At 47.6% G+C, this 25,978-nt stretch overlaps 1 protein-coding gene across 5 annotated transcripts in view; it reads right to left on the bottom strand.

Annotated features, from left to right (window-relative positions):
- Window positions 1–25,978, bottom strand: part of SCML4 (Scm polycomb group protein like 4) — an 83,425-nt gene that overhangs the window by 51,547 nt on the left and 5,900 nt on the right. For 2 of the 5 annotated variants that reach the window (XM_068937965.1, XM_009676934.2), the window contains exon 3: window positions 1,562–1,773. In XM_068937965.1, the coding sequence (XP_068794066.1) occupies window positions 1,562–1,762 (201 nt within the window). In that variant the 5' untranslated portion in view covers window positions 1,763–1,773. Of the gene's footprint in view, window positions 1–1,561; window positions 1,774–2,857; window positions 3,096–6,079; window positions 6,155–19,453; window positions 19,546–21,220; window positions 22,014–25,978 lie in introns of those variants that run through there. The other 3 variants (XM_068937964.1, XM_068937963.1, XM_068937962.1) reach the window with 3 other exon arrangements.

Consider the following 25,978-nt stretch of genomic DNA (forward strand, 5'->3'; position numbering starts at 1 on the left):
GCAGCACTGAGCACAGCACCTTGCTCTCTCCCATGGCCTGGCTATCTCAGGAAAGGGTAAAGCCCTCCTACAGCCAAGGGATGGGCTGGTTATTCCCTGCCAGCATGTCTATGAGTATGGTTTCAGAGAACAAAATATGGAGATGAGGAGCAGCAGGACTTAGGGTGTTGAAATTTGCTGTTGGTAAGGCCGAGTACCGGGGGACAAAGTGCAGATTTTAGCAATATGCAGGGTCGAGTTAATTTTTAAGGAAGGCTGGGGAAGGCCCTATACAGGCACCATTTGTGCTATTTGTACTTCTGTTTAGGCGCTGGGAACTCAAGAGGTTGTTGTTTTCTAGCACTTGGCAATTTGCCATCTTTGGGAAACAGACTGCATATCTGTAACTGCTCCCATTAAAAACAAAGACTATGAATAACAAACATGTACTATAACAAACTATTACCTACCTAGCTGCAGAAATAGACGGAGAGAATAACAAAGCATTTTAGTCACAATGAAGCGCCTCATTTTCACTCTCCAGAATAAATTCCCCTCCTCCCAGCAGCACGATCACCTTTTTTGCCTGGTCTGAGGAGCAATGACAGCCTGTGCTGTGCCCTGGCTTGTGTCTTCCACAGCCTCACATGAGCTGGAGCTGAGTTTGGCCTCTTATCTTGACAATGAAAGCTAAGGATGACATTTTCCTTGCTAAGAAACTTGTTCCAGTTCACTGCTGGTGATAGCGTTTAAATCTACACTCCTGGCCCAGATTAAATGAGGTCTGTGGTCTTTGTCCAACTTCTGCTGGGCAAATATCCCCGTGACACTGATGTACCGTCACAGCCAGTAGCACTGTCAGCTCTTTCAAGGGCATGGAGCAAACTGTCCTCCGACCCTCAGAGCAGGTCCTCTCCAAGGAGAAGTGGGGTTGGGAGACGCCGGCCCTGCTCCCGCCTGCGCTGAGGTTGCCTTGTGGGCAGAGAGCTCCAGCCCCCCGCCTGCACAGGCTGGCACTAGGATCATGGTTTATTTATTTCGTCAGTCCTGCTTCCCCGCCTGGGTATTATGGAGAGCTGGTTGCAATTTTCCATCAAAGTTATCAGACAAATAATTAAAATAGCCTTTCCTTTAGTAACAGAATTCTCAGTACTTTCTAAAATGTCTCACTTTTTCTATGAAAATTGGCTTTATTTTCTCCTTTCTTTTCCCCATTTCCCTCTTTGTCCTTTTCTTTTCCTTCCATTTTGTTCCATTTCTCATCCTTTCTAGCGAGACAGAATAAAAAAAAAGGGGGAAGTGAAAAATCAAAGGGAAACGCTTCCCAGAACATGTGCAGACATCTCACAAAACACAATGAGAGATGATTTATTTTCAAACAGCTCAAATTAAAATAATTTTAATGTTTGTTTTTAATATTTATTTTTTCATCAGCTTAAATAGAAGAGGAACTAGTTTCTTTTCCTTTTGCTGCCCTACGCTTTCGTAACTTTGTCTCAATTCTTGCGTTTCATCTGAAATCCTAGGACAAAATTCATTAAGCGCAACAGGAGATGGAGCAGGTGTGTAAAAATATATCTACCTTGTACCCGGGCTTTCTCCCTCTCTTCTTTGGGATCTTCACTCCTGGCAAAGAGCCAGCTGGCGCTGAGTAAAGGTTGTGAACAGCCATTTTCATGGGAGCAGGCTGGAGCGGGGGCCGTCCTCGTTTCCTCCCTGGTATTCTGGGAGACTGCATGTCAACGGGGTCCAGCCTCGGCGGCAGGGATGACAAGTGACTCATCTGTGCAGGTGCTACAAATCAACCACAAAACAGGGGAAGAAAGAGCTTTTTTTTGAGTTTTTTTTGTGTTTTGTTTTTTTAATCTGAAGGCAAAGCAACACAAGCCTTTTTTCAAGTTACTGTTTTCTCTTTTGCTTTCTATCATAAAGCAGCAGCGAATGTGCTGTAGGCACACACTTCTGGGGGTGATCCACCTGACCACATTCAGCTCAGCTTCTCCAAAGCAGGACAAAAGCTAGTCATGGCCATTTCTCTCTGCTGACGGCAAAAACAGTACAGGGAAGTAGCTCGCATGGAAGGATCTCTACTGCAGATGTCTACTAGGTGAATCCCATAGCTGCCGTCTTAGTCCTGCATCCAGCAGGTAGGAACAATGAAGGCACAATCTGGTCCTGATCAGAATCAGTGGGAACCTTCCCATCACCTTTAGCTAGCGCTTCTGTGTCTCCAGTGCGTGCTTATTTTCCCATCTCCAAAGAACTGATGAACAACCCGAACGATCACCGAGCCACCTGGTCTGAATTCAATGTTTCGACCCTGCTTTGAGGGGGCTGGAGGAGATAACCCGTTGCGGTCCCTCCAGGCCTGAATTATTCTAGGATTCGGCGATTCTGCAATCGTGGGTCTGATCCTGCAACCCTTCCTCACCTTGGAAGCGCTACTGATACCAAAATGGACTTCCCTCCCTTTCCTAGGCCTCTCTCCTGAGCTGGGGGCACCACAGGGCCACAAGGCTGCCTGCACAAGGGGAGCCGCGTTAGAGGAGAACGGCCAATAACACTCGCTCTCTGCAATTTTTATAGCATCTGTTCCCATGCGTGTTAGTGGTGGGCTTTTGGATGTATTCCATCAAGAGCTGTTGTTTCATCACAGCTCCGTGCAGCTGATGAAGTCGAGCAGGGGTAATGGAGTGGAAGCTGGTCCATTTTCTTCTGTCCAAGTTTTAATAAAGAAAACAAATATACAAACACATACAGAGTATCAAGGGAATATACAGCATTCTTCATGGCTTCTGGCAAAGGGCACATGCTAACAAAGGAAAAAATGAAAAACGCGGATGTTTTCAAATGTTGGTTTGTCCGGGCATCTGCTTACCTGACTGTGGACAGAAGAACAGTCCCAGCCCCAGTATGCATGCATTGCTAAACGCAAAGGTATTACCAGTTCTCATGCTTTTATGATAAGCCTTGCAACAACTGATGTTTTCAATTTCATGCTCCCTCAGGCCAGTGATAACGGAGGGTTCCTCGCTCTTCGTTTTTACAGAGCAGGTTTCCAGCCCTCTTGGTTACAGAGAAAAACCTTTAGAGGTGAGCCCAGAGCATCTGTGAAGCTCAAAAAGCAGAAGGCAAGTAAAGGTTTATTTATTACTACAAAAAAATTACAAATGTTTACAACATCTACAAATTGCAAAATCTTCAAATTTATTACTACATTTTCAAATCTCATAATTTCAGAACCCAGTATGATCGGACTGATCAGCATTGACATTGCTGGTAATGAAAATACTATTGTGCTCCCGCTTACTGTGAAGGGAAACTGCCTGATAGGGGGCCTCCGCCTGATGAAAAGTATCTGCAGCTGGGGGGTCTCTGTGCCTCAGAGGCAAACATGCTGTGCCTAGGCAAAACTTTGCAAGCGTGACAGGCTGATGAGTGACTCATTTCTCCAGTCTTATCCCTTCAGTAGCATCTACAGTCTGTTGGCGAATAAGAAAACTAAAGTGCTCCTAGCCCTACCCTCCAGTAAATGCATGTATTTACACCATGTTAAAAACTGATCTTTTAATATCATTAGAGATATCTGCTCAGCTCACACAGATTCATTACATACGGCAGGAGTTATAAATTGACTTTAAAGTGTCTGGTCTTTAACATCGGCTTCCTAAAACACTCGTGCAAACGCCGAACGTCTAACATCAGATTGGAGCAAGTGCCATATGATAAATCTGCAGCACCTGATTTACCAGCGTGCCCGGGGATGTGGTGGTTAGGCTGCCTCGATGGACTCAGCCAGCTCAGCAGCAACGTGAAAGCTTGCCACGTGGGTTTGATTTCTACCAAAGTAAAAGTCTCATGCATGTGTGGAGATGACACTTTTAGGGTGAAAAGCAGCAGGCTTAACACAGCAGGAGTCAAATGGAAAGGCTTTGCATGTCCTGAGCATCGTGGCTTCCCTTCTCTTGAGCGGTGTGTATTTTCCTCTCTGTACCGCTTTCTGAGGGATGGCTGCTATGCCTCCTCCACCTCCCAAAACCAAAATCCTTTGGAGGGTTACCAGCTGGCTGTGGGCAGGGAGCTCAGCTGGGAAGCACAAGGATTGCACTGGATTTGATGCAAAAAAAAAAAAAGCCAGTGCCAGGAGCGCGACTTTTCATTTTGGTTTCCTTTAAAGCAAGTCTGGTAACATGAGCTTTTGCAGAGGAGCTTCACAGAGACCAAGGAAGGCAAAACCAAGGAAGGTTGCTCCTCCTAATGTGGCACATTTTGGTGCCAATGGGACCATAAGTGACGCCCTTCAGGTCTCACGAAAGAGTCGAGAAGTCCCCAAGCAGCAATACCTGCTCCCTGAAGGACAGATCAGGCCATGCAGTTGTGCTTGCAGGTGCACCCTGGCCCGCACAGTTTGCCAGTTCCCTCCAGTGCTCCCTGCTTCTGGAAACGGCAGGAAACCTTTGAGCTCACAGGCACGGTTTCATTGCTAAAGCACAGGTGCCTGCTGGCGTTAAGGTGCCTAGCACACCTTGCTCGGCCTCCAGCTGCTGTTTGAGAAGGGCACAGCTCCCCTGTCAGTCCCTCTGCCAAACCCGCCTGCCCTGTGCAGGCACCTTGCGTCCCCTGTGCTGCTTTCACAGCACCAGACATTTACGTTTACAGAGCCGAATCCGTCCTGGTACACCTCCTGCTTTGGAGGTGTATTGGAGGTGTATTTGGAGGTATTCCTTATATATAGTCTCTGCTGTGTGAGCTCAGACAATGCCAGCGTGATCCTACATCCCGCGCTACAGGGGTTTGGGTTTTCCCTGAATAAAGGTTTGGACAAAAAGAAGTGGTTCCCAAACTGGTCGCTGGCTGGGGGCTGTGACCCACTGCTGGGACTTAGGAGCTGCAGGGGACCACTCAGCAGGGATTACCTCCCTGCCAGATGGGGACAGGAGCAGGGCACCAGCCCCCTTGGTTTCTCAAGAGTCAATTCTGCGTTTTCCTTTGCACACAGATCACAAGGACTGTCGGTGAGCGTGCTTGTTTCCTGGGCTGGGTTTTTAGGGGATATTATTCCCTTTGGGCCAGCCAGGAACAGATCATGTACAAACTCACCTCCTATCTAGGTGGTGGGGGAACGTGGGGAGGTGGCTGCATGGCTGGGTTTCACAGCGAGGCTTGGTAAGCAGTGCCGTGTCAGTGCACCATGATCAGTGAATAGCATGGACGGGACTCCTGGCCCAAAGCCATGGTGGGACAAGGACATAGTTCAAAAAAGTAGCGTTTCCTCTCCTCTGACAGAATAGCTGTACCCCATAGAGGGGTGGGGGATTTGCGGAAATGTGTCTTGCTTCTCAGTAACATGAACCAGCAGCATGTCAGTGGCTGAGCCAAGAACCAAAGACGAATGGTGGTAACGCTTAGGCAGAGGGCTAGTAGCTAACAGCTGAGCGGTGGCAACCTCTGAGGCACTTGACTAATGCCACAAGGGCTGTGTGACTGCACCTCAGCAAAGCCAAAGTGTTGCCCCAGCAAGGCTTCCCAAGTGCCAGAGGCAACTGGGGTTGCTCTGACCTCTGATAAACCCACAGCGCGACTTCTGGAAAGCTTGGTGGCTTCCAGGCAAATTTAGAGAATCTGATACCATTTAGAGATGAAATCAAGGAAGACAAATCACAGGCTACTAACAAAGACACCACCTTCAGTTCAGGAAGACACTGTGGTACAAATAGGCTGGGAAAGAAGGTGAAGTCCCTATATTCTTGCTCTATTTTTATTTTCTTCCTGAGGCATTAGCTTTGGATGGTTCCCAGAGACAGGATCCTGGGCACGTTGACCCTTCAGCCTAACCCGGTCAGAGTCTATCACTTTTGTATTCTTAGTTTAAAAATAACAGCAGGAAACTGCCAGAGGTTTATGGTTTCTTTTCACTTAATGTAGGACTAGAGGTAGAGTAACTTTTCCTTACTTGTCTTTTAGACACTACAATCTGACAATTGCATTTGTAGCCCTACCTTCCACGTTCCCCTATTAGATCCCAGGCAGGTGGTAGTAGAAAAACACCTCTCCCCACTCTGCCACCCGGGCAAGCACTGCACAAAGGGTAAGATCTTACCCACTCTGGGCAGCCGAAGTCCTGCTGGTGCCTGCAGAGGAGCCAGAAGAGCCTGTGTGCCTCTGCTGATCTCCACTGGTGGAAGGTAAGCACGGAGAGAAAAACAGGCCTTAGACCAGCACTGATAGAGGTTTCTAACAGCACGTGCTTTGCACTGTACTTGCCTTGCATCATGTGTTAGTATGTATACTGTATGACTAACCACAACTTACTGTACTGGCAACCGTACCTGATAGCTGAGAGATCTACAGCACATCTCCTCTTAAGCTGAGTATGTTTGATGGACTGCAAAGACACTTTCTTAATAAAAATAAAAGCCTGCAATAAATGCAGCTTTTAATCTGTGCTCTAGTAACTGCAAGGGCAGAAGGTAAAAATACCACATTAAATTTTATATCGGTAATTCCCGAGGATGATCATTTAAACCTGGTGTACACCAGATCTCACACAGACCTGTGCCTGGATTGGCACAGAGATGATTCTGGCTCAGGGAAGAAACAAGCTCTTTGTGCCTTAAGCTAAAGCAAGCTGCAAAGGTATGGTCAAGTAGAAAATACGCCATGTCACAGCAGCTGAAGGAGAATTCCCTATGCTCCCAGTACAGTTGCTGCTCCCTGCTGCAAAAGGCTCTGACTCAGGAGTCCCCAAGTCTCAGCTGAGCATGGCAGGAAGCTGTGTGCAGAAGTCTTCTTCAGGCACTGAAATCTTGGATGGCAGCACTCGTAGCCCTTCTTTCAACTCTTGACCCCTGCAGAGCTTCTTGTCGCCCAGTTCTAGGTTCTCAATATATATACGTAGAAAAGACATAAACTTATCATAACTCTTGTGTGGATTTCCTTCAGCTGTTGAACAGTTCAGGAAAGCTGCATGGGGGGGAATCACATTATTAAATGGAAGGGAGTGAATACTTTTCAGCTAGTGAGGGGAATATTTGCCCCTCCTTCTCTGTGCTCAGCAGGGCAGCTCTTTGACTGTGACCGTTTGGAGAGGATGGCCTGCAGAGCAGGGGAGCAAAATGAGAAGTGCTGCTTGATCTGGAAGCAGAGCTTTATACCTGAGCGCTCCTCTTGGATAGCTTTCAGGAATATGAGGCGTTACACGTCTTCATTATGGTGTATGCTGAATACCAAAGCAGCATGGCACAGTACATGAAAGGTAGGAGTTCAGTGAAGCAGACAGTAGGAAATTTTGCTAATAAAGCACTGAACCCGTATCCTCTGCTTGTCTGGATTTGCTTGCCTAATGACGTTGTACGGAGAGCAAGCACCCATCTCACAACTGCTTAACCAGAGAAAGGTCCGGATAATGTCTAGCTTGGCATGAGGTTCTTCTACGGTGAGGGCGCAAACTCCCCTCTTTTCTTGCCTATTGCCTTGGGGGATGGAAGTGAGAGGGAGCTGCTTGTCTGAGGGACTCTCCTGCCCTCCCTGACCCCACCAAGAGACGCTCTACATAAAGACCTTGAGACTGTCTGCCCAACAGGATCTGAGTAGAAGGGCCCATTTTCCCAAGCCAAGCATTAAAGAAATAAAAAATGCAAATATCCATGTTAGCTGTAGGAACCAAGAGTGGGATTCACCTCACCTAATTCCCAAGGTCAGTTCATCAGTCATCCCAGTACAGGTGCCTCCTGTCATTTCAGATGTGATTTCCCTTAGATACTGTGTCACATCTGCCAAAATGTCTTGGGCACCTCAGGTCAACTCGAATGGCACTGGGTGACTCTTTCAGGTGACTGGATTTAACCATAGGGGAGAATTCAATAATGGATTGAGACACCTAAATGACAATTTTAGACAATTTAAGACCTTTAGACAATGAGACAAAGGTATGACATGCATTGCACTGCAGTAGGAATCCCAACCACTGCCACATGCTGATTCTCAAGGAAAAGTGAGAAAAATATCCTGGCATATCTAACTTGGACAAAAAAGTGAGTTTCCCCTCTTAGCTTCTAGAGTGGTGGAATTTTGCCAGCTATCTCATGTTTTAAAAATTCTCACAAAGAGTTTAGAAAAGGCTGGAGAAAATAATAGCTGCATTTTTTTTTCTACTGGAGCCACTCTCAAGGAGAATGATCCTTTTAGCAAAGAGGCATTTGTGAATACTTCCTTCCTATACGGAGTAGTACTGCAGCAAAGCCTGCAAGTGATACAAGGAGGAATGAATGTGTTTTTGTTCTGGCTGTTCACAGGCTGTAAAAACATGGATTTCTAATGAGCTGTAATCTTCTGCTGGAGCTGGTAGCCATATATCATTTTCTCCCCACAGCACAGTAGAGATTTAACTCTCCTTGATAGAACTGAAAGTAGTAGCAGCGTCCAAAACAACATATACCAGCACCCGTTACCGTGCAGACTCTGTTTGTCTACCTTGCCCTGGAGCTATCATTTCAGAGAGCGAGACAAGGGGCGATGGCAGTGCTGCTGAAGGGTGCGATGGGGATGATTTCCTTCAGTGTAGTCCTTCTGTGCCTGAAATACACTGAGCAAAACAGTGGTGTGCATTTTTTCAGCCTCCTTTCCTGCAAAATAAGAATTTATGCAACCACCGTCTCATTCTCTTCTTTGCTCCCAGTATGACTTTTGAACCTGTTGGCTCATTTCAACCAAATCCGATTGGGCACGAGAGGAAGGGGTGTAAAGGTTTGTAGGTTTAGAGGGAACATGTGACTAGCAGAGATGCAAGGCCCATACTTGTGCTCCCTCAGATTTAGTCTCCTGACTTATCAGATGTCAGAGGATGCACACAGGTGAGAGCAGAAGACAGAATATAAATACTTCAGCCCTGGAAAAGGTTCTTATCAGGCCTAATACCCTCTTAGACACCAGAATCGGGCAGCTACAAGACACAGATCTATAGAAAACCAAGCTTCCTCCATTCCTCTGCTCAGGAAACTGCTTGGGATTGGTTTTCTAATCGCTCCATGTTTGTGCTTGTCACCTGCTTCATGGGTACTGAAGTAGGTGCACAAGCCAGTGTGTACATGGCTTGCACACCACTGCTTCGATACTTGCACCTCTGGAAAATCACATTCCACCTTGCAGCTAGCTTCAGCCCATGCTTACTCACCTGTCTCCAAACGACAGCCTGTGCTCCAGGTTACATTGTAAGGGTGATCGCAGGGCACATGTAAATAATTTGCCAATGGATCAGAAGGAAAAAGAAAACTTTTTACTCTTGCATTTACTTTTATTCACAACTATTTCCAGGTGAAGCAGAAAACCAGGAACATTTCTATTGCAATATTTTCCTGGCTGCTTTACTCTCGCAAGTCTCAGCGCTCATACCGAATGGGCTCTGCAGCGGGCTTCCTTTTTAACTGCTATAAACAGATCCAACATAGGTGCATTTGGTCCTATCACAGTCACTGTGTTGGGGCTGGGAAAGGATCAGGCACAATATAATTAGAGCACGGTGCTCTACCCTTCCCTTATCTTTCTCTTGTGGTCGGTGTGCCTTAATGAAGGGATAGGGAGCTGGTGAAAAAATAGCACAGGATTCTTCAAAATCAAGACAAAAAGTACCGTTTTCTTTAAAATCCAGATAAAAAGTACCAACGGTGTTTGCCCCTCTCCTTGTTACTAGGAGCAAGAGAAAGAAAAAAATGGTTGCCAGTGTCATCTTACAGCCAGAGTTGTTATTTTTTTTTTTAAGTTAAATTCAGCAGTAGTGACAGTGCTGTCCTTGCAGAGGTGTTCTTTTGAAGGATAGCACCCTGGTGACAGCAGGTAGAGCAGTAGCTGTGTGCCCCCTCTAACTCAGGTTTGCTTAATGAGCCAGAAGAACTTGAAAATCCTTGCAAGAATGGGACCCCCAGGAGCCGCAGAGGCCAGCCTCTCCTCGCAAGCTTGCCTTTCTTCATTTGGCCTGACACTTTTGTTGCAGACTAGTAGCCTGTGGCGGGCAGTCGAGGAAATGAAACTTTACTGAGGAAGAGATCAAGAGATCGCAGGAGAGAGAAAACCAAAGGAAAGAATAGGCGTGAGACAGCCATGTGAGTAGCAAGGGTTGCTCCGCTGTGGTGGTCAAACCAAACGCGTGCAAAACAGGCTCATGCACAACAGCTGGGAAGAAAGCAAAGGTGATTCACCGCTTGTCTCTCTTAAACAAACATGTTAACTGGTACACAAACATGTGCAACTGGTAGTACCACTTGTAACGTTGCAGAGAAACGAGAAGAAAAACAGTACTTGTAGTCAAGTCTACCACCTCGACAAGCTGCAGGGAGGGTGGAGTTCCTCTCACAGGTCTTTGCCTCAGATAGCAGTTTACAACTTGCAAGATAAGGTCCCAGCAAAACTACTGAGTCCCTCCCCTCAGTACCCCGAGGCCTCCTGCCTCAGCTTCTGGGCCTGCAGAGGTGCCATTTCAGTTTGGTAAAAAGAGCCTCATAAGGACGCAGAGGATTTCTCTGTGCAGAAATCCTAGAAGGTGGTAAAATGGAGGCTGCTAGATGACACGGAGGAGTAGTCCAGGAACCGTGCAAAACTGCCCATGCAAACTTGGTGGGGCAGCACGGAGAGCTGAGGCTGAGGGCTGAGTATTAACAGTTTGATACTTACTGTAAGTGTAGTTATTCCTGCAAACTAGCTATGTCAAGATTATTGTTTGCCAGTCTCACCCACTGGCCTACCTCCACTTCATCTCCCACCTGCTCCCTCTGAGATGAGAGTCCTCCCCTCCCAGCTGACAGCTGCAAAGTTTCCGAAGGAGGTAGGTCCTTTCCCTGCTCCCGCCATGGGTTGTTATGTTTCCTCTGTTCAGGAGATAGATGGGACACTGCCACGCACACCAGCATGCTCCCCAGGTGTAGGGAGATCCTCACATGACAAGGGAGGGCTGCAGTCTGCTGAAATTACCTCCTGAGGGCCCACCACATGCTTCGTCACTCTCCTGCCTCTGGCTATCTTTGGTGTGGGACCAAATCACTTTTCCAGTGACAGGAAGGATAGCAATGTAAAGCTCATCCCTCTTTTCTCCCTGAACTACCAAGCATGATTTCCAGCTCCAATACCCTCCAGCCCCAGTTTGCTCAGATCAAACCCTGAATGCTGGAGATGCAAACATGCCCAGGACATCTGTTATTAATTAATTAGGTGACATTGGAACAGATCTTTCCATAAACGTGTGAGCGTGTGTCCTCATGGGACTTCAATCTGTGATACTGAAACTGAATGATTCCGTAGCAGACGCAATTAAATCAAAACTGGGATTTGTGTTTTAGCAGGTCCAGTTTCGCATATTTAGTCAAGCAACAGCTAGTTCATATACCGTTGTTACTGGTCACACGTGGCCTGCGTAATTTACAGGTTGCTTTCCAAAAGTCCCATCCTGCCATTAGCTCTGTTACTAGGTAGCTCGCGCACTTAACAAGCTAACCTTCCTTGAACTAAAGGCACCCGAAGCATTCTTATTTATCTACAACCATTCGACCAGCAAAGAAAGCACCAGCTTCTCTTTTAAAAGCAGTTAGTTTCTTTCTCATCCTCTGTACGTTACATAGAAGCCAGACGCTTTCATCACCGATAAGCCACAGAGCCTTTCTGCTATCTGATAAATTTTCAGGGGCAAAGATTTGGAACAAATGAATGTGAAATGAACAACATTTATATTATGGCCATTTCAGTTCTCCAGCTGAGTCTGTAATTGCCTGATACTCATATTTTTTCCCTCTTGCCTTGTCTGGAATGCTCATCTTTTATGACTGCTTGACTTTTTTCTTCTTTTTTACAATTTTCTATAGTTTTTACATTTATACGACGTCTTCAGACGGTGTCTACGATGAATGGATAAGCCTCACAAAGCTGCCAGCTCACTTCACAGAAATATCCAGATACCTGGATAATTTCCTTGAATTGCTTCCAATACTTCCTTGAACCAGCTACCCATTGTCCCTTCCCAGGGAACGCGAATTCAACACTTATATTTAGCAGAAGGACTGGGTATCCAACTTGGAGAGGGCCAACATGTTCAAGTCAGATGGAGATAGATGGACAGGGAAAAGAGGCCATGTCCCAACGTGTCCCCCTCTGTCTTGATCCTATTCGCCCTCTCAACACACAGAATCCGTCTTCGGTGTCCTTGGCCCAGAAGAAGTTGAGGAGGGATTTTGTATATACATTTCTGAGGAAGTCATGGAGAAGGAAAAATAGAAGTAGCCAGTGGAAAGAAAGTCTCACCGATGTGTTACAAAAAAGTGGATGTGCAAGCATTTAGGATGGTTACACTGACTTGTTTGGTGCACACTGCAATAGGAGCTGAATGGAAATTTTTGGAAAATACAAGGTACAAAAATTCTTCTAAGTGAATATTTTGGAAGCGAGCGCTGCCTTCAACAAAACTTTTGTTGGAAAAGCTACCTTGTGTCAATGTGGCCTGACTGCAAAGCAGAGAGAAGGCAGACTTCCTGACCAGGCTCCCTCATGCAGGGTGACCAACATCTCCTGCCGGAGCACTGCCCGGCACATGGGAGCTCCAAATTCGAATTCCCATCACACTCAGGATGCAACAGGAGTCTCTCTAACTACAGCTATACTACTAAGTAAAAGAGGACTGGGGGACTAACCCCCATCTCCAGGGCTCAGGGGCACTGCATAGCTTGTGTCCACACTGCTAAGGTTGGCCCCATGTAGCAGATTTGCCTTGGGGAGAGTTGGATGGAGCAGCCTAGAAGAGAGCCAGGCAGGATGCTAATATTCAGCAGAGTGGACAAGGTTGGGAGCTCTCCTCCTTTTCTATTTATTAAAGGGGCATTTTTTGTGCTCAGGTGGCCCCTTGATAGCAGATAGTTATCTAATGTGAGGTTCTAGTTTCTCATCGTCACGGCAGCCCCACGTTGTGCATATTCATTACAGGGAGACGCCATCCCGATCTCTCATACTGGATACGTGTCCACTAACTAGATCACTTTCTTATGCACGCATCCAAAGGGCTATGATTTAAGCCCAATGCAAAACGAGCACTTTCCCTCTCAAAAATGCTGGCAAGACAACTGTCTGCTTCCTATCCGGCCCTGCCTACAATGTCCCCAGCCTTTCTATAACACTTGCCATGTCAGGGCCACTGTGAGTGTTGCGGGCGTTAGCGATTTATGCCCATGAGCAACAGAGCCTCTGCCTAGGTGGGCTGAACTGAGCATGAGGTGATGATCGTAGTCCTGGTATTTCCTACCTCAGGCTTGGCTTTATAAGCTTCACAGCTGCTTGAAATGCAAAGGGGATTTGCCTCCCTCAGTAGCAGTCTCACCAAGTCTGACGCTACCAGTGAGTCTTCCTAGGTGAGTGCTCCCAGCCTGGTCCTGAGATATAGAAACATAGAGCAGCATAGGAGGAAATATATGAATGTAATTGATATGTAATTAAACATGAATGTTTAATTAATCACATAAAGTTTGGACACAAATGCCAGTAGTTGTCCTTGCCTGGAACTTGGCTGGAATGATCGGGAATTAGTAGAAAAAGAGTCAGAGGAGGCAGAAAAACTGGAGTCAAGCTGAAAAAAGTCTCTCTTTTTCCCTGGAAATCCCAAAGGACCTCCAGCAGCGTAACAAAGAATATGAGCAAACTTTACAGTAGAGAGAGAAAATTGTCCCGATGAGGAGCTTGAGATGGCCTGGATGTTCTTTGCTGGCATATATTGCCTCCTATGCTACTCTAAGCATTTTATTATTGCTTACCTAGTATCATCCTCAATTACTTTACCAACTCAATACATTTTTAACACAGAGATAGCCTTGGTTCTGGGTACAGCTCCCATCATCCCCTGCCTTACACGAGTTGTCAATATGGAATAAAACTTCTGTACTTCCTTCCTTGTTAAATTTTGCCTGCTGAATGAAATTACCAGCGCTAACGTGTGCATTTTGAAAAAAAAAAAAAAAGTGGGAAAGCCCTTTCCCACTAAAATTCACCCTACAAGCAGTCTGAGCATTAAAGCAGCCATCCACTACTTCTCCCACCCCACACAAACTGTATCCACACGCACATGCAGCGGTATGTTGGTTTGCACAGGTGTAACTAATTACTCCCGCATCGCTCCCAATACAAAGCACATTAAGCCACTTTGCTCCCAACCTTGAACGCTGAAACTGAGCGAGGCCTAGAGCTGCTCACTTCGGGGCTTTGGTTTCTCACTTCAGGTCTTCAGCAGGTGCAAAGGAGTTTGGACTCTTGTTGGGGCCCTGTACTGCCCCAGCAGGTATTTCACAGAATACAGAGCAGCCTTTTAGAAACAAGTCAACGTCTCTCCATCAATTTAGATGCAATATTGCAGGATCACTGAGATGAGGGTGGAAAAGCAAAGCTCAGAGGCTCTCCCCTGCTGGCCAGCTGGTTCCCAATGTCAGGTTTGGCCCTGAGACGCTATCGGCAGTGAGCTGTGCCCCTACGCGGGCTGGTGGGGTGGCCAGTCCCTCTGCTCCCACGCTGCCACGCGGTCTGCCTCTCCTTGCTGTCCAGCAGTAATATCCACCATTGACTTCAGGACCATTGCTCTCCTATGCCAACCTGCTTGGACAGGTCAGTCGCACCAGCTGATAACGCCTACTGTGGAGATCTGTCCCAGGAAATAAATTAACCCCCTAAATCTGAAGAAATGACACTGCAAAAGTCAATAGGGAAATATCTATCCTTAAACATAGGGCAGGAATTTCACACATTTCTCACATAAGGTTATCTTTATTCCTCAGGGACCTGGTGTACTTTTATATTCCATTTCAAGATATAGTACTTATAAAAGATTCATTCTTTTCTCACACAGACTGGAGTAGCTCTTATATTTCTGTCTTTAGAGACTTCAGGGACCACAGCTTCTGAAGACTTTCTAGGGTTTTATTTCCGTGCACGGGAGAAATGTTTGTATTCAAACTACATTTTAACATTGAAATTGAACGATGTAACTGAAAGGAAAACGATTTAATGATTAAGTTCAGAAACAAGAAAAGCACGTGTATAACTTGCTGGAGTCTAATGTGTTATACAGGACTGCTAGGGAACTGGACAGTCACACCGCTGCCGTCATTTTTTCTTCAGAGGAAAACCTCTGGTGCTATTGAAATCTGTGGCTAAACTCACAGTGACCTCAGGATGGAAACACAGCACCCCCCCTAACTCTGTAACCTAAATTAACCTAACTACCTGACTAGGGCTCTCTGAGATACTTTTTAAGCTCATTTCAAAAGCAACAAGGTGAGGCCGTGTGCTACTGTCATGCCCATCGCAGCGGCCAGGAGCGGAGCAAGGGCTCGGGCCACTGGTGTGACAAAGTCCCGGCTGCTTCATCGTGCTCAGCGTAGCCAGAGGGCCTTGCCTTCCCTGTCAACACACACACCATATGCCCTTGTCACCCCTCTCCTCCTCAGCATCCCTCCCACCCAAATGACTGGGTGAACTGGGGGAGCTTGGTGATGGTGTTTCAGGCCACCAGCTGTGATTTAGGACAAACGCACCTCCTCTTTGGGAACGCAAGCCCTGGCTGCTGGGCGTCTGCGTGGGCAATCCGTCCTTGAGAGAGGCTGCAGGGGGCCCCCAAGATGCAGAGTAGACATAAGTGGGATAAAAACACGCTGGGAAACTGCAAAATATCTTGGAACGAAGACTGAAGTAAGAGCATACAACGTGACTTGTTAGCAAAGTGTAACTAACTGTGGCTGGGGAGTAAAGCTTTGCTAACTCTGGCTGGTTAGTAAAGCAGGTGTCATGCAAGAGTAAAGTTTGCCACAGTCAGGCAATCTGATTACATCTCTAATTCATTTTCTAAATAAGCACGCTACTTTCACTTTTCAGAATTGTTTTGATACCTTTTCCCCCTACAACAAACCACCATTTCCTGTTTTCTAGCTTGGTTTTACACTGTGTTTGGCAACAATTCTGTTTTCATCACCTAGAAACTTTATACTCAGAACAAAAACACTCCAGCTGGCTTGTGCATCATGGTGTGCACACCCTGAGCAATATATTTTGCAAAACTTTACTGAGTAAATGTCTGCGTTCACTGTTTTGACCGCCTTAAAAAAACTACAGAACAGATGAAAGGTATTTTTGAATGAATTTTCAGTTAGTTAGTCCTTCCAAGTGCCAATTAGTAGAAGGAATACTTCCAAACAAGTTCAAAGAGCAGCTAATGGAAAGTTTTCAGGCACAATATGGAAAACGTTCACAAGTTCAGCCCCCATGTAATCCACCACGGGTTGCTGAAAGCAACAGAGAGCACCAACAGAAGGCATGTACACTCTTGCCATCCAATTTAAGCCTCCAAAACAATGCTCTGTGTGACCAGAGAAGAGATCATACTGCATGCTCACCCCCTGAGTGTTGTGCTTTTTTTCCCGGGACACACGGAAATGCTTAGTGGTTCCCGAGACATCATTATTTCATTTTTTTTCTGTGTCTTTATCGTCAAATTGGCAGCATGTGTCCAGCACAGACTGGCCGTGTCTTTCACTCCTGGCTACATTTCTTCCAGCTAATTGGGACAATAATTCAAGTAGTGAAGACAACTCACCGCAGCTCCACAGAAATACCTGGCGCTGCCCCAAGAGAAATCTCTTCATGCACAGACTCGGGCACGCAGCAGTCCTGAGCCTGACACCAGGCAACCACTTGTGGCATATCCTGATTTAGTGCCTCTGTGGCAGTGGAGGATCTCGCAGTATATCTAAGGACACTTCAGGGATGTAAATCACTAGAGAAGGAACAGCACAGTCACAGCTGATAGCACCCCATTTTCTCTGGAAAAAGAGACCTCCACCACGTGCCAAATTCAGCTTTTGCTCATTTAAAAGCGCTCAAGGTGCCTACACGTGCCCTGGTGAGAAAGGTGGTGTGTTCTTCTCTGCATTCCTAAAAATACCTCTAGCCATTTTATACTCAACAGCCTTCGTAAAAGCCTCCAGCTTCTAGTCACATCTTCCCGCTACAGAATAAGTTCAAAATTGTTCAATGAAATGTTTCAGCTATTAATACCTTTCTTCTGCCAGTGAGAAAACACAGGTGATCATGAGACGGGTAAAATATTTGTGGGGGTTATCTTTGCAAAAGTGTTACAGCTCAGTCTGCCTGCCAATGATGGAAACTTTGCACGGACATAAGTAACCCAGCACACCTTACTTTACCTTTCCCTTTTCTCTTTTGTGTGTGTACTCACGTCACTCACTTATAACTCAGGGACATTATAAGCTCTTGGGGGGGGAGTACAGTGCCTAAGATGATTAGTTCTTATCTCTTGATGAAATCTCTGTGAAATAGCAAAGGAAAAAAAACCCAGCAGGTTAAAATGCCCATTGTATCCCTCTCGGAAAGCAAAGGTCTTCTCTAAATGCCAGCGGATCGAATGTGTTCAGGATAGCCGTAGTAAGACAGGCAAAGTGCACCACTGCAAACTCCTCTCCCTGCATTTTAAAGCCCCGAGTCAGATTCCTCTCTGGCATGGTAATTCGTATGGGACCCATGACCATCAATGTCACCATTACGCCCCAAACTCTTTGGCTCAAGCTTTTTCTTCTGCTCAGAGTTTATCCTATTTTTCCCCCTAAGCTTTCTTACTCCTTTATCATCTCTGAGAAGAGATGATTTCAATCAGATTCTCATACTTCATTCAGAGAGGTCTTCCACGCTAGCACGCAGCTCGCAAGGGGCTGTGGCATGGTGCCATCCGCAGTGTATGATAAATGGAGCCTTGCACATCTCTGGAGGGATTTCAGACTTTATTTCATTTACCACCCTTAGTCCCTCCGCTTGCCTCTTATTTTGCACTCCCTTATAGAGCACACTATTGGCCTTCTCAGTGCATCATTTCTCTCCTGGTGCTTTAACATCCTCACCTTGACCAGAGTGCGCTGCCCTTTCTAGCAGTCACCAGGCAAAAGGGCCACAAGTGTCAGGCTTTCCACTGTCCCCGAATTAGCATACGAAACCTGCGCACTGATTACGATGCAAATGTCACTTTTTCAGGGGCTGATTCAGGCATTTATTCCTCTGTTGCCTAATAATAACAAAAGGTTGTGCTCTGTTTCCCAGACTTACTTACAAACAATAATCAGTAAAAGTCTCTGACCAGCAACACTGCTTAATCTAAGAATAAGTAAAGCTCCACTCACAGCCTGGGACACAGCGCTGAGCCCAAGGCACGCTCGGTCATTTCCAATTCCAGTTCCTCTGGATTTTCACTTAGCATAAAAAATACAAACAGACCTCAGGTACCGAGGCAAATGAAAGCGGCAATGTGGTTAAAGAAAAATTTGCAATTTTGATCTTTTAACAGCATCAGAAACAGAGGAGTCAATGAAATGTCTTTAAAACCAGCGTTTTAAACATTCAAAAAAACAAAGAAACACCACTGTGAGGTCTCCGTGAGCTCCACCTTCGTGGTAACACGCGCGGCCACACGCCGCCTTCGCTGATAGAGATAACTCGATGGGAAACACGAGGGCTTGGCGGCAGCAAAATGTTATTTTTGCCTACTGGGTTGGAAGCAATGAGTTGCTGTTCCCAGCCCAGGCCCTAGAGGCCACGTGCATCCCTCAGGCTTGTCACGCGTGGAGCGGGCATCAGCTAATAATTCAAATTCTGGAGTCCGTCTCCTCCTTGGAAATGTGCCAGCGTCTCATACCCTCCCCAGACCCCCGTGCCACACAAAACGGGACGGTAGCTGCCCTGGATAACTCCACGGTGCATGTTTGCCGCCACAGCCCAAGCTGAAATTACACTGGCTCTGTGAAGAGCATCAATGTTTATTTGCACCCAGAGTATTTTAATCTCCTTATATAAATTCAGGACATTCAGCAAAGTCTTTCTAGTGCCTAGAGCATTTCAGCACGCGCCACCTTGTAACGAGCAGCGGGAAAACGCGGGGCACCGGCAGGGACGTGTGTGATTTCTCGCCGCTCCCCGTCAGCGCAGCGGCGGTGCGACGGGCTGGGGATCGCTGACGGAAACCGGGCAGACCCGGCAGTGAGTTGGACCCCCATCTCCCGTTCAACACCTGCGCGTCCGGAAAACTGCCTGCCTGCCCCTTGCACCCCAGCAAAACCCTTGCGTGAGCCCGGGCTGCGAACTGGTGAGGGGCGACAGGAAGGGCTGGCAGGAGGGAGCTGGATTTTCAGACCTCAGGCTGGGTTTACAACGCTGGCAGTGAGGTGAAAACGCTTCTGACTTGCAAAGCGAGCGGGTTTTATTCAAGGGGAGAGAAGAGATGCAGCAAAACCGATATGACATTTTTACAGTCATTTTTATGAATAACCACAATGAAGCCTCCCTCACCTCCCAGAGTAAATAAATACTTGCATCAGTCATTTCTTTGAGACACCCTGTTATTCCACGTGATCTAAAATGACAGAGAGACAAAAGGCCTGGTACAAGGTTAACGGACGCTCACCTGACCAGATCTTTCTTTTTTAGCAGTGACAAGCAATTTCGTTTCTTTGTCGGCTCGGTCTGGGTCCCTCTTGTCAACAGAGACTTCCACTGCTGATTTTATAAAAATTACAGGTAAGGATAAAATATCAATAATTCTATCCGCAATATTGCCTCCCAATTTAATAATCCCATTTAATTAGAAACCTTATGTGGCAGCCATAGCAAGTAAATTTAATATAGGTACCTGAAAGACCTGAGATTTCGCCAATATTGCTGCTTCTAATATTCTCGTTAATAAAAACACCTCCAAAGCTTCAAGTGCAGCCTCGGAGCTCGTTCGCCAGCCCCTGCGGGCACGGCTCCCTCCCACACGGTACCGCGCTGCGCAAAACCCGCCGTCTCGCAGGACTAAATCTGCAGCTGGCGTAAAACGTCGGAGCTCCTTCGCGCCTCCGTCACTGTGCCCGGGCGTGAAGGGGGTCCTGAGAGCCCGTATTCGCAAATACACACGTTTGCAGCCACTCCGGGAAGCACTGTGAGGTGACAGAGCTGCGCGGACCAAACGTCCCCCAGCCTAAGGGCCAGACGGCAGCAGCAAACCCGTATTTTTGCTGGCTTTTCCCCAGTTTTCCCGGCTGGGCCTGGGAGGAGGGATTCAGACACGACTGCAGTTTTGCCGCCAGGCTGGAGCCCACGGTGTTTCTCCAAGGCTGCATCACGATGCAGCGACAGCAAAACAAAGTCACCCAGCCAAAGCTCGGGGTTTGCCTGAATATACTGTTTGTGCCTGGCGCTCCCACCAGCCCAGTTGCACCTTGGGGGACCCTGTCCTTGCCCGACAGAGACGTGCCACAGAAATGTCACCTTTTAGGCCTAAATGGCCCTGCCCAGAGTTACAAAGTGCCCAGGCCTGGCCTGAGATAAGGATCATTAGCGATCATATCTCCCACCTTCCCTCCAAACATTTGGTTTTTATCCCGCCTGTCTGCACGCAGACGTAATCCCCGGGCCGTAGAGAAGGCTTTCCCTGGTGCCCTGCGTCTGCGTACGCCGGCATGCTGGCACAGACGCGCGGCTCAGCGACGTAAAGCCATGTAATAAGCTCCTCTCCAGTATTAGGAAGCGATTTAAAGCGATGGCTGTGGCCGGCTGGGATACGAGGGATGAGAAGAGGGATGACGCGCGAGCAGCACCAGGCAGCCAGCGCTCCTGCCACATCCCTACCCAAATGTGCCAGCGCAGAGGTGTGCAGATGAGGTCAACCAAAGCGCTGCTATTGCCTTCAGCGCCAGTTACTGCAAAGAGACTAGGCTGCTCCTGCTCTTGCTGGGAACTCCTCCCTCATTTCCTGAAATTTAGCAAACTATTGCCCTTTCGTGAATTAATTGCAGCCGGAGTTCCCAAGACAGGCTGAAACAATAACATTGTGACATAAGACAATAACAATAACATAGGTCCCACTAGCCTAATGGTTTGATTTTTGGTTTCAGATCAAATTTACCTTCCTCTAGTCAGCTGTTAAAAAAAAACAAGAGGTGTCTATTCTCTGCTTTTTCTTTCCATGTCCTGAGAGGGAGGTTTAACTTCAGCGGCCTAATGCAACTGCGGAAGCAAAACACACATGTCCAGTCAATTCAATCAAAGGAGGAGCAACAAGTAGTTCCCAGGACCGTAGGAGCTGCACGGCGCCTCCAGAGCTGGGGGCAGCTGGGCCACGGGCACCCACGTGTGGGCAGAGGCTCCCTTGGAGCGCATCCTCTTACCACAAGGTTTTCTTGCACCCTACCTTATGTCTCCCCCTGCCCTTGCTCATGTTTCCCCTGGTGGTTAGGAAAACCGGAGGCTGTTCCCGAACAGCAGCACCATGCTGGAAAGAGCTGACGGAGGAGGATGGCACAACCGAAAGGGGAGAACATCGTTTCTGACCCAACGCCAGGAGGAGGGCTGGCCCCGAGAGAGGCAGAAAGGGCGAGCTGAGATCGAAACCTCAGCTCTGAGAAACGATGCAGCTTCACCTTACGGAGATTTGTGGATTTTCAGTTTCAGCGCTGTGGGCTGCCTCTAACACTCATTGCGAAACTCGGTCAAAACCACCACACTTCACCTGACGTTGAGAGTAAGCCACGAACCGGCCCGGGCGCCCGGCCTGAAATCAGGCGTGCATTTGCAAGGAAATAAAACAAATAGCCGCGGAGCCACTCTGAGGACGGGTGGCAGGGCTGAGTGACAGATTCATAACAAAAAGGCTGTGTCCCCAAGGCAGGCTAATTGCGTGTGGCTTCAGCCTGCACCACAGACGTTTCCTGCAGCTGCAGTGAAAAGGGTTTGAGCCGGGCTGCGGGCTGGCGGAGCCGTGCTCAGCTCTGCAAAGCTCTCGAAGCCAGGGCACGACAGATCCAATTTTTGCATACCTGCGCAGGAGCTGACAAGTAAAACGTGCCCAAGATGAAGGCACCGGGAAAGGTTTCCCGCGGCCTGACCGCAACACGCTGGCAATCTGCATCGGTTGCGTGGCGGAGCCCCGTTCGGCCACGGCATGAGGTCCCGTGCTAGGGGGAAGCTCTGCAAGGAAGGGCTCAGCCAGCCGGGGCCCCGCGGGGCCGCCGAGCCCTCGGCACGGCTCGCTGCCACACCGCCCCTGCCTTCACTCCTGGCGCGAGAACCAAGGGCAGCCCCCGAAAGGAGAGGGCAAAAACAGGCATGCGGGTCAGACAGAAAAGAGAGCCCCATCTCCGATCGGAGCAGCACCCCCTCCCTTCCCATCTCTTGAGGAAAAGCGAGTATCAGCACCAGAGCGATATTTCAGATTGCTGGGGTGTCCTTTTAACTGAATAAACCACAGCGAGTAATATGTATTTACATACATTACGGGCTATTCCCCCACTGGAAGCGCAGGCGATTTGCGTAGATAACTTCCATTAACGTTAAAGGGAGTCATTCACATAAATCCTGAGCGCATTAATGGCCGACTAGCCTCCGCTGTGTAGTATTGTGTATTGCTGCATTTAGCGAGTGCAATATAAACGTGGCTGACTTAATATGCAAATAAATTCAAGTATTTACTGAGCCATAAGAGACAGTTACTAGGCACATCTCTCATTCATCGTTTATAGGGAAATAGATGGAGGCTGCCAGATGAAATCAGGAGATAAATGCTATGAACGATTTTTTCTCAGGCAACAGGGGCCAGGGTACTGAGTCTCTGCATATACATAAATAATGATCATAAACAGTTTCTTGAAGATGTTCTCCCTTCTATTTATTTCTTCATTGTGTGAGTGTGTACCACTTATCCGTATTCAGGTCGTTCTTTGTTATATTGCTGTTCCCTATTTGTTGCACTGCAGCCGCTCCCGTCCCCTGCCTTGTACCCCCGGAGACAGAGCAGGCCTACGAATTGTCACTGAGTAACTCGGAGCCTTCTCGGCAGCCTGGCAGCTTCCCAAGGATGGAATGGACCATGCTTACCTCGAAAAGATGATACACCCCCTATACCCTCCGTTTTCCTGGCACCAAAAGGTAAGCCCTTCCTGTGATCGCATCTGGTGCCAAAAAAAAAGGGTATTTGCCCAGGTGCAAATGAAGTTGCACCTTTCACTCAAATTTTTCTCAAGGATGTTATCTTGAGAAGCTTTACCTGGCATTTTCAAGGTAGTGCCCTCGCAAGGTCTGTGGTCTTCTGAGGCAGAGGAAAGACATCTTCTACAGTAAACAGACCTTAAAAATGAATCAAGTATCTTATTACTGAAGTCCCCCTTCAGTTGCCTATGTAAGATCTTGAAGATGCCATGCCAAATGGACCTTTGTCTTCCACAAGACATGGAGCTAATCAATATGTCTTCCTAAGGGCAATATATCCACTAACACAGATTGATTCATTTACTCTTTCAGATAGAAAGCAAGGAAAAATCCTGTATCCCTATGACACAGTTCACTAAGATGGTTTGTAGGCACACACATACTCATGGAGATACTTATTTTAAAAGGCCTCATCTACCATTAAATTCCATAGCACTCTGCTATCCCTATTGCATGCTGCAGGACTTTCCCATAGGGATCACCAACCAAGCCCTGAGCTCTTTTCAGAGGTACTGGTGACTGTTCTGGGAGCAAGGTCTGCAGAGCTGGTCCCACCAGGTTGCCCACCCCTGTGTGACAGGACCGAAGCAGTTGTCTCATAAGTGCAGCACAGGCGAGTCAGGATTTCTGGGCAGGTGTCAGGGACAAGGTGAAGAAACACATCATCCCACCTACACAGCTACACTCCTTCACCATTTTCTCAAAGCACTTTATTGGAGATAAATGCTCCAGAAGCTACATAGTTAGAAATAAAAGCTTCCTTTTCAGTAAATTCATCCAAGCTTGAGGGCATAGTGGTGACGGCTTTTAGGCAGAGCCAGCGATGGGAGCTGAGCCCCCACCACAGCTGACGGCTGCATCAGCCAGCTGAGGTGCTTGCCTGGCTGTCTGGGGGGATGACCAGAGGTGGCCAGGATGGTGGCAGCCCCACTGTCCCCTCAGGCGCTGCTGTCCACAGGCATCACGGGCAGGCCAGAGTGACCTCCTGGACTGGTAATGGTCCTTGCATCGCTCCACCCCAAACAAAAGTAGCCAGCAAAAGAAAAAAAATATGAAGCAATTCTCTGTCCCCAGTGGGGAATCCCTCCCCCTCCCCAGATCACTGCCCTTCAGGTTTGACTCTAGAGCTCTCTTTTCCCCTATCCAGTGATTACTTCACATTTTAAGGATCTCTTATGTCTGAATATTATTTCTGGCTAGGTTTGAAAACCTCTTCCCTAAGTCTTTTCTCTCTCCCCTGATTCAGACTTCTCTCTCTCCTGGTTGTGTCAAAAGCTGCAAACAGCTGTCAACCTATGATTTATACTTTGGAAATCAGATCGTTTTACACAACAAATCTATAGAAAGGAACTCCCAAAGCAGGGCTGCTTTGATGCGTGCTGGCAGTCCCTCCCCTCTGTCCCTATCTGCCCCCCCCGGAAAGTGTCTCCATCCCCACTTACAGGTGCAGTGTGACCGACCCAGTCTGATGCTCAAATGCATCCTCTCTGACCCAAATCCTGAGGTGCTGTGGGACCCGGCAGCACTGAGAGGCGCTGAGGGACCCAGACAGCGCATGGGGGAGTGATTTTGTGGCATCGGCACAGGGAGACAAGTGGTTTCCTTCAGAGAAGTAATATAACAGGGTCAGTGAGAGACCTGGAGGGACTATGTTTAGCCCAGCTTTGCTTTTCAGATAGGGATATGGTTCGAAGGGAAACTGTCTCAGGAAAAACAGTGGTGTCTGTAGAAATTCCCCAAATTTTCCATTGTACTTCTTTAGCACATCCAAAAAACAGTCTGGGACTGAGATACAGGCAAGGCGGCAACTGAAATACATTCAAAATGCAATTACTTAGGTATTTAGCAAGGGGAAAGGGGCAGAGATAAGGGAGAACTTCACAGTAAGTGGGTCTGTCTTGAGGATGAAGTGAAAAGGAGAGCTAGTTTTTACCTCAGTGTTTCTACAAGCTCCATGAGCAAGTCATTTCTTCCTTCCATGCTTGGGATTCCCCACCTATAAAATGGGACGAATAGCAGTCCCTTTCTCCTGGCTTTCATCTCTCTCGTCTAGATAGACTTGAAGTGTTTGAGTGACAGGTTCCCTCTGCCTGTGAATTTATGGAGCTCCTAGATCTTAGCTGGTGCCTCTAGGGATGGCAACCGTAAGTCTTAATAAATCTGTCTGTGGTGCAAGGCAAGGTCTTGAGTTAAAAACTTACCTGCTCGTGCTGTCCTCCCGGGAATGCTGACAGGAAGAAATCATTGGAGGCCAATGCAGTTCAAAGGCTCTTGTGTCAGCAAGCACTCTTCTTACGTTACAGGGACATCGCTTCTCCCTCCTGCTAGCTGGAGGGAACTGGCACAGTGCCACAGAAAACCCCGCTCAAAGACAGCTACCACCAAGCCAACCTGCTCTTTTCAGTAGAAACCTCAGGGAGGCATTTTCCTCTGGGGACCTTAATTGGCTAGAATATTTTCACCTTTAAAACCCTGTGGGAAATGCACACTGCAGCGTGCAGATACTCTTCGTGATGGCTGTGGGGAAATTCGCTCAAGTCGTCTCTCCTACATCTTGGGACACTGACGGTGCGTCCTCTTGTGCAACAGTAGAGACTTGTCTCGTGCAGTGGACACTGCTACAAGTAGGGAGAGACGGCTGCGTAAGCAAAGTCTGCGTCTTGCTCTTTCCCCAACAGCACAGCCCCTGAAGGGGACAACGTCCCCTTTGACACAGCATACATTAGAAGTGGAGGCGGTGAAGTCTGAATATCCTGAAACACCCTGACATTCATCTCCTCCACCCAGGGGATGGCCTGAAAAGGCTCATGTCTTTCCTTTGCCTCAGACATTAAGATCATACTCTCAGGTCTCCAGCTAGCTATGAACATTAAATCTAGCTGCAGTCTTGAAAACAAATACACTCGTCATAATTTTATGGATTGAAATGTCAGTCTTGTGACACCAGCAGGAATGCAGGGGTGGA

Source organism: Struthio camelus, chromosome 3 (genome assembly GCF_040807025.1).
Source record: "Struthio camelus isolate bStrCam1 chromosome 3, bStrCam1.hap1, whole genome shotgun sequence".
NCBI classification, from domain to species: Eukaryota; Metazoa; Chordata; class Aves; order Struthioniformes; family Struthionidae; genus Struthio; species Struthio camelus.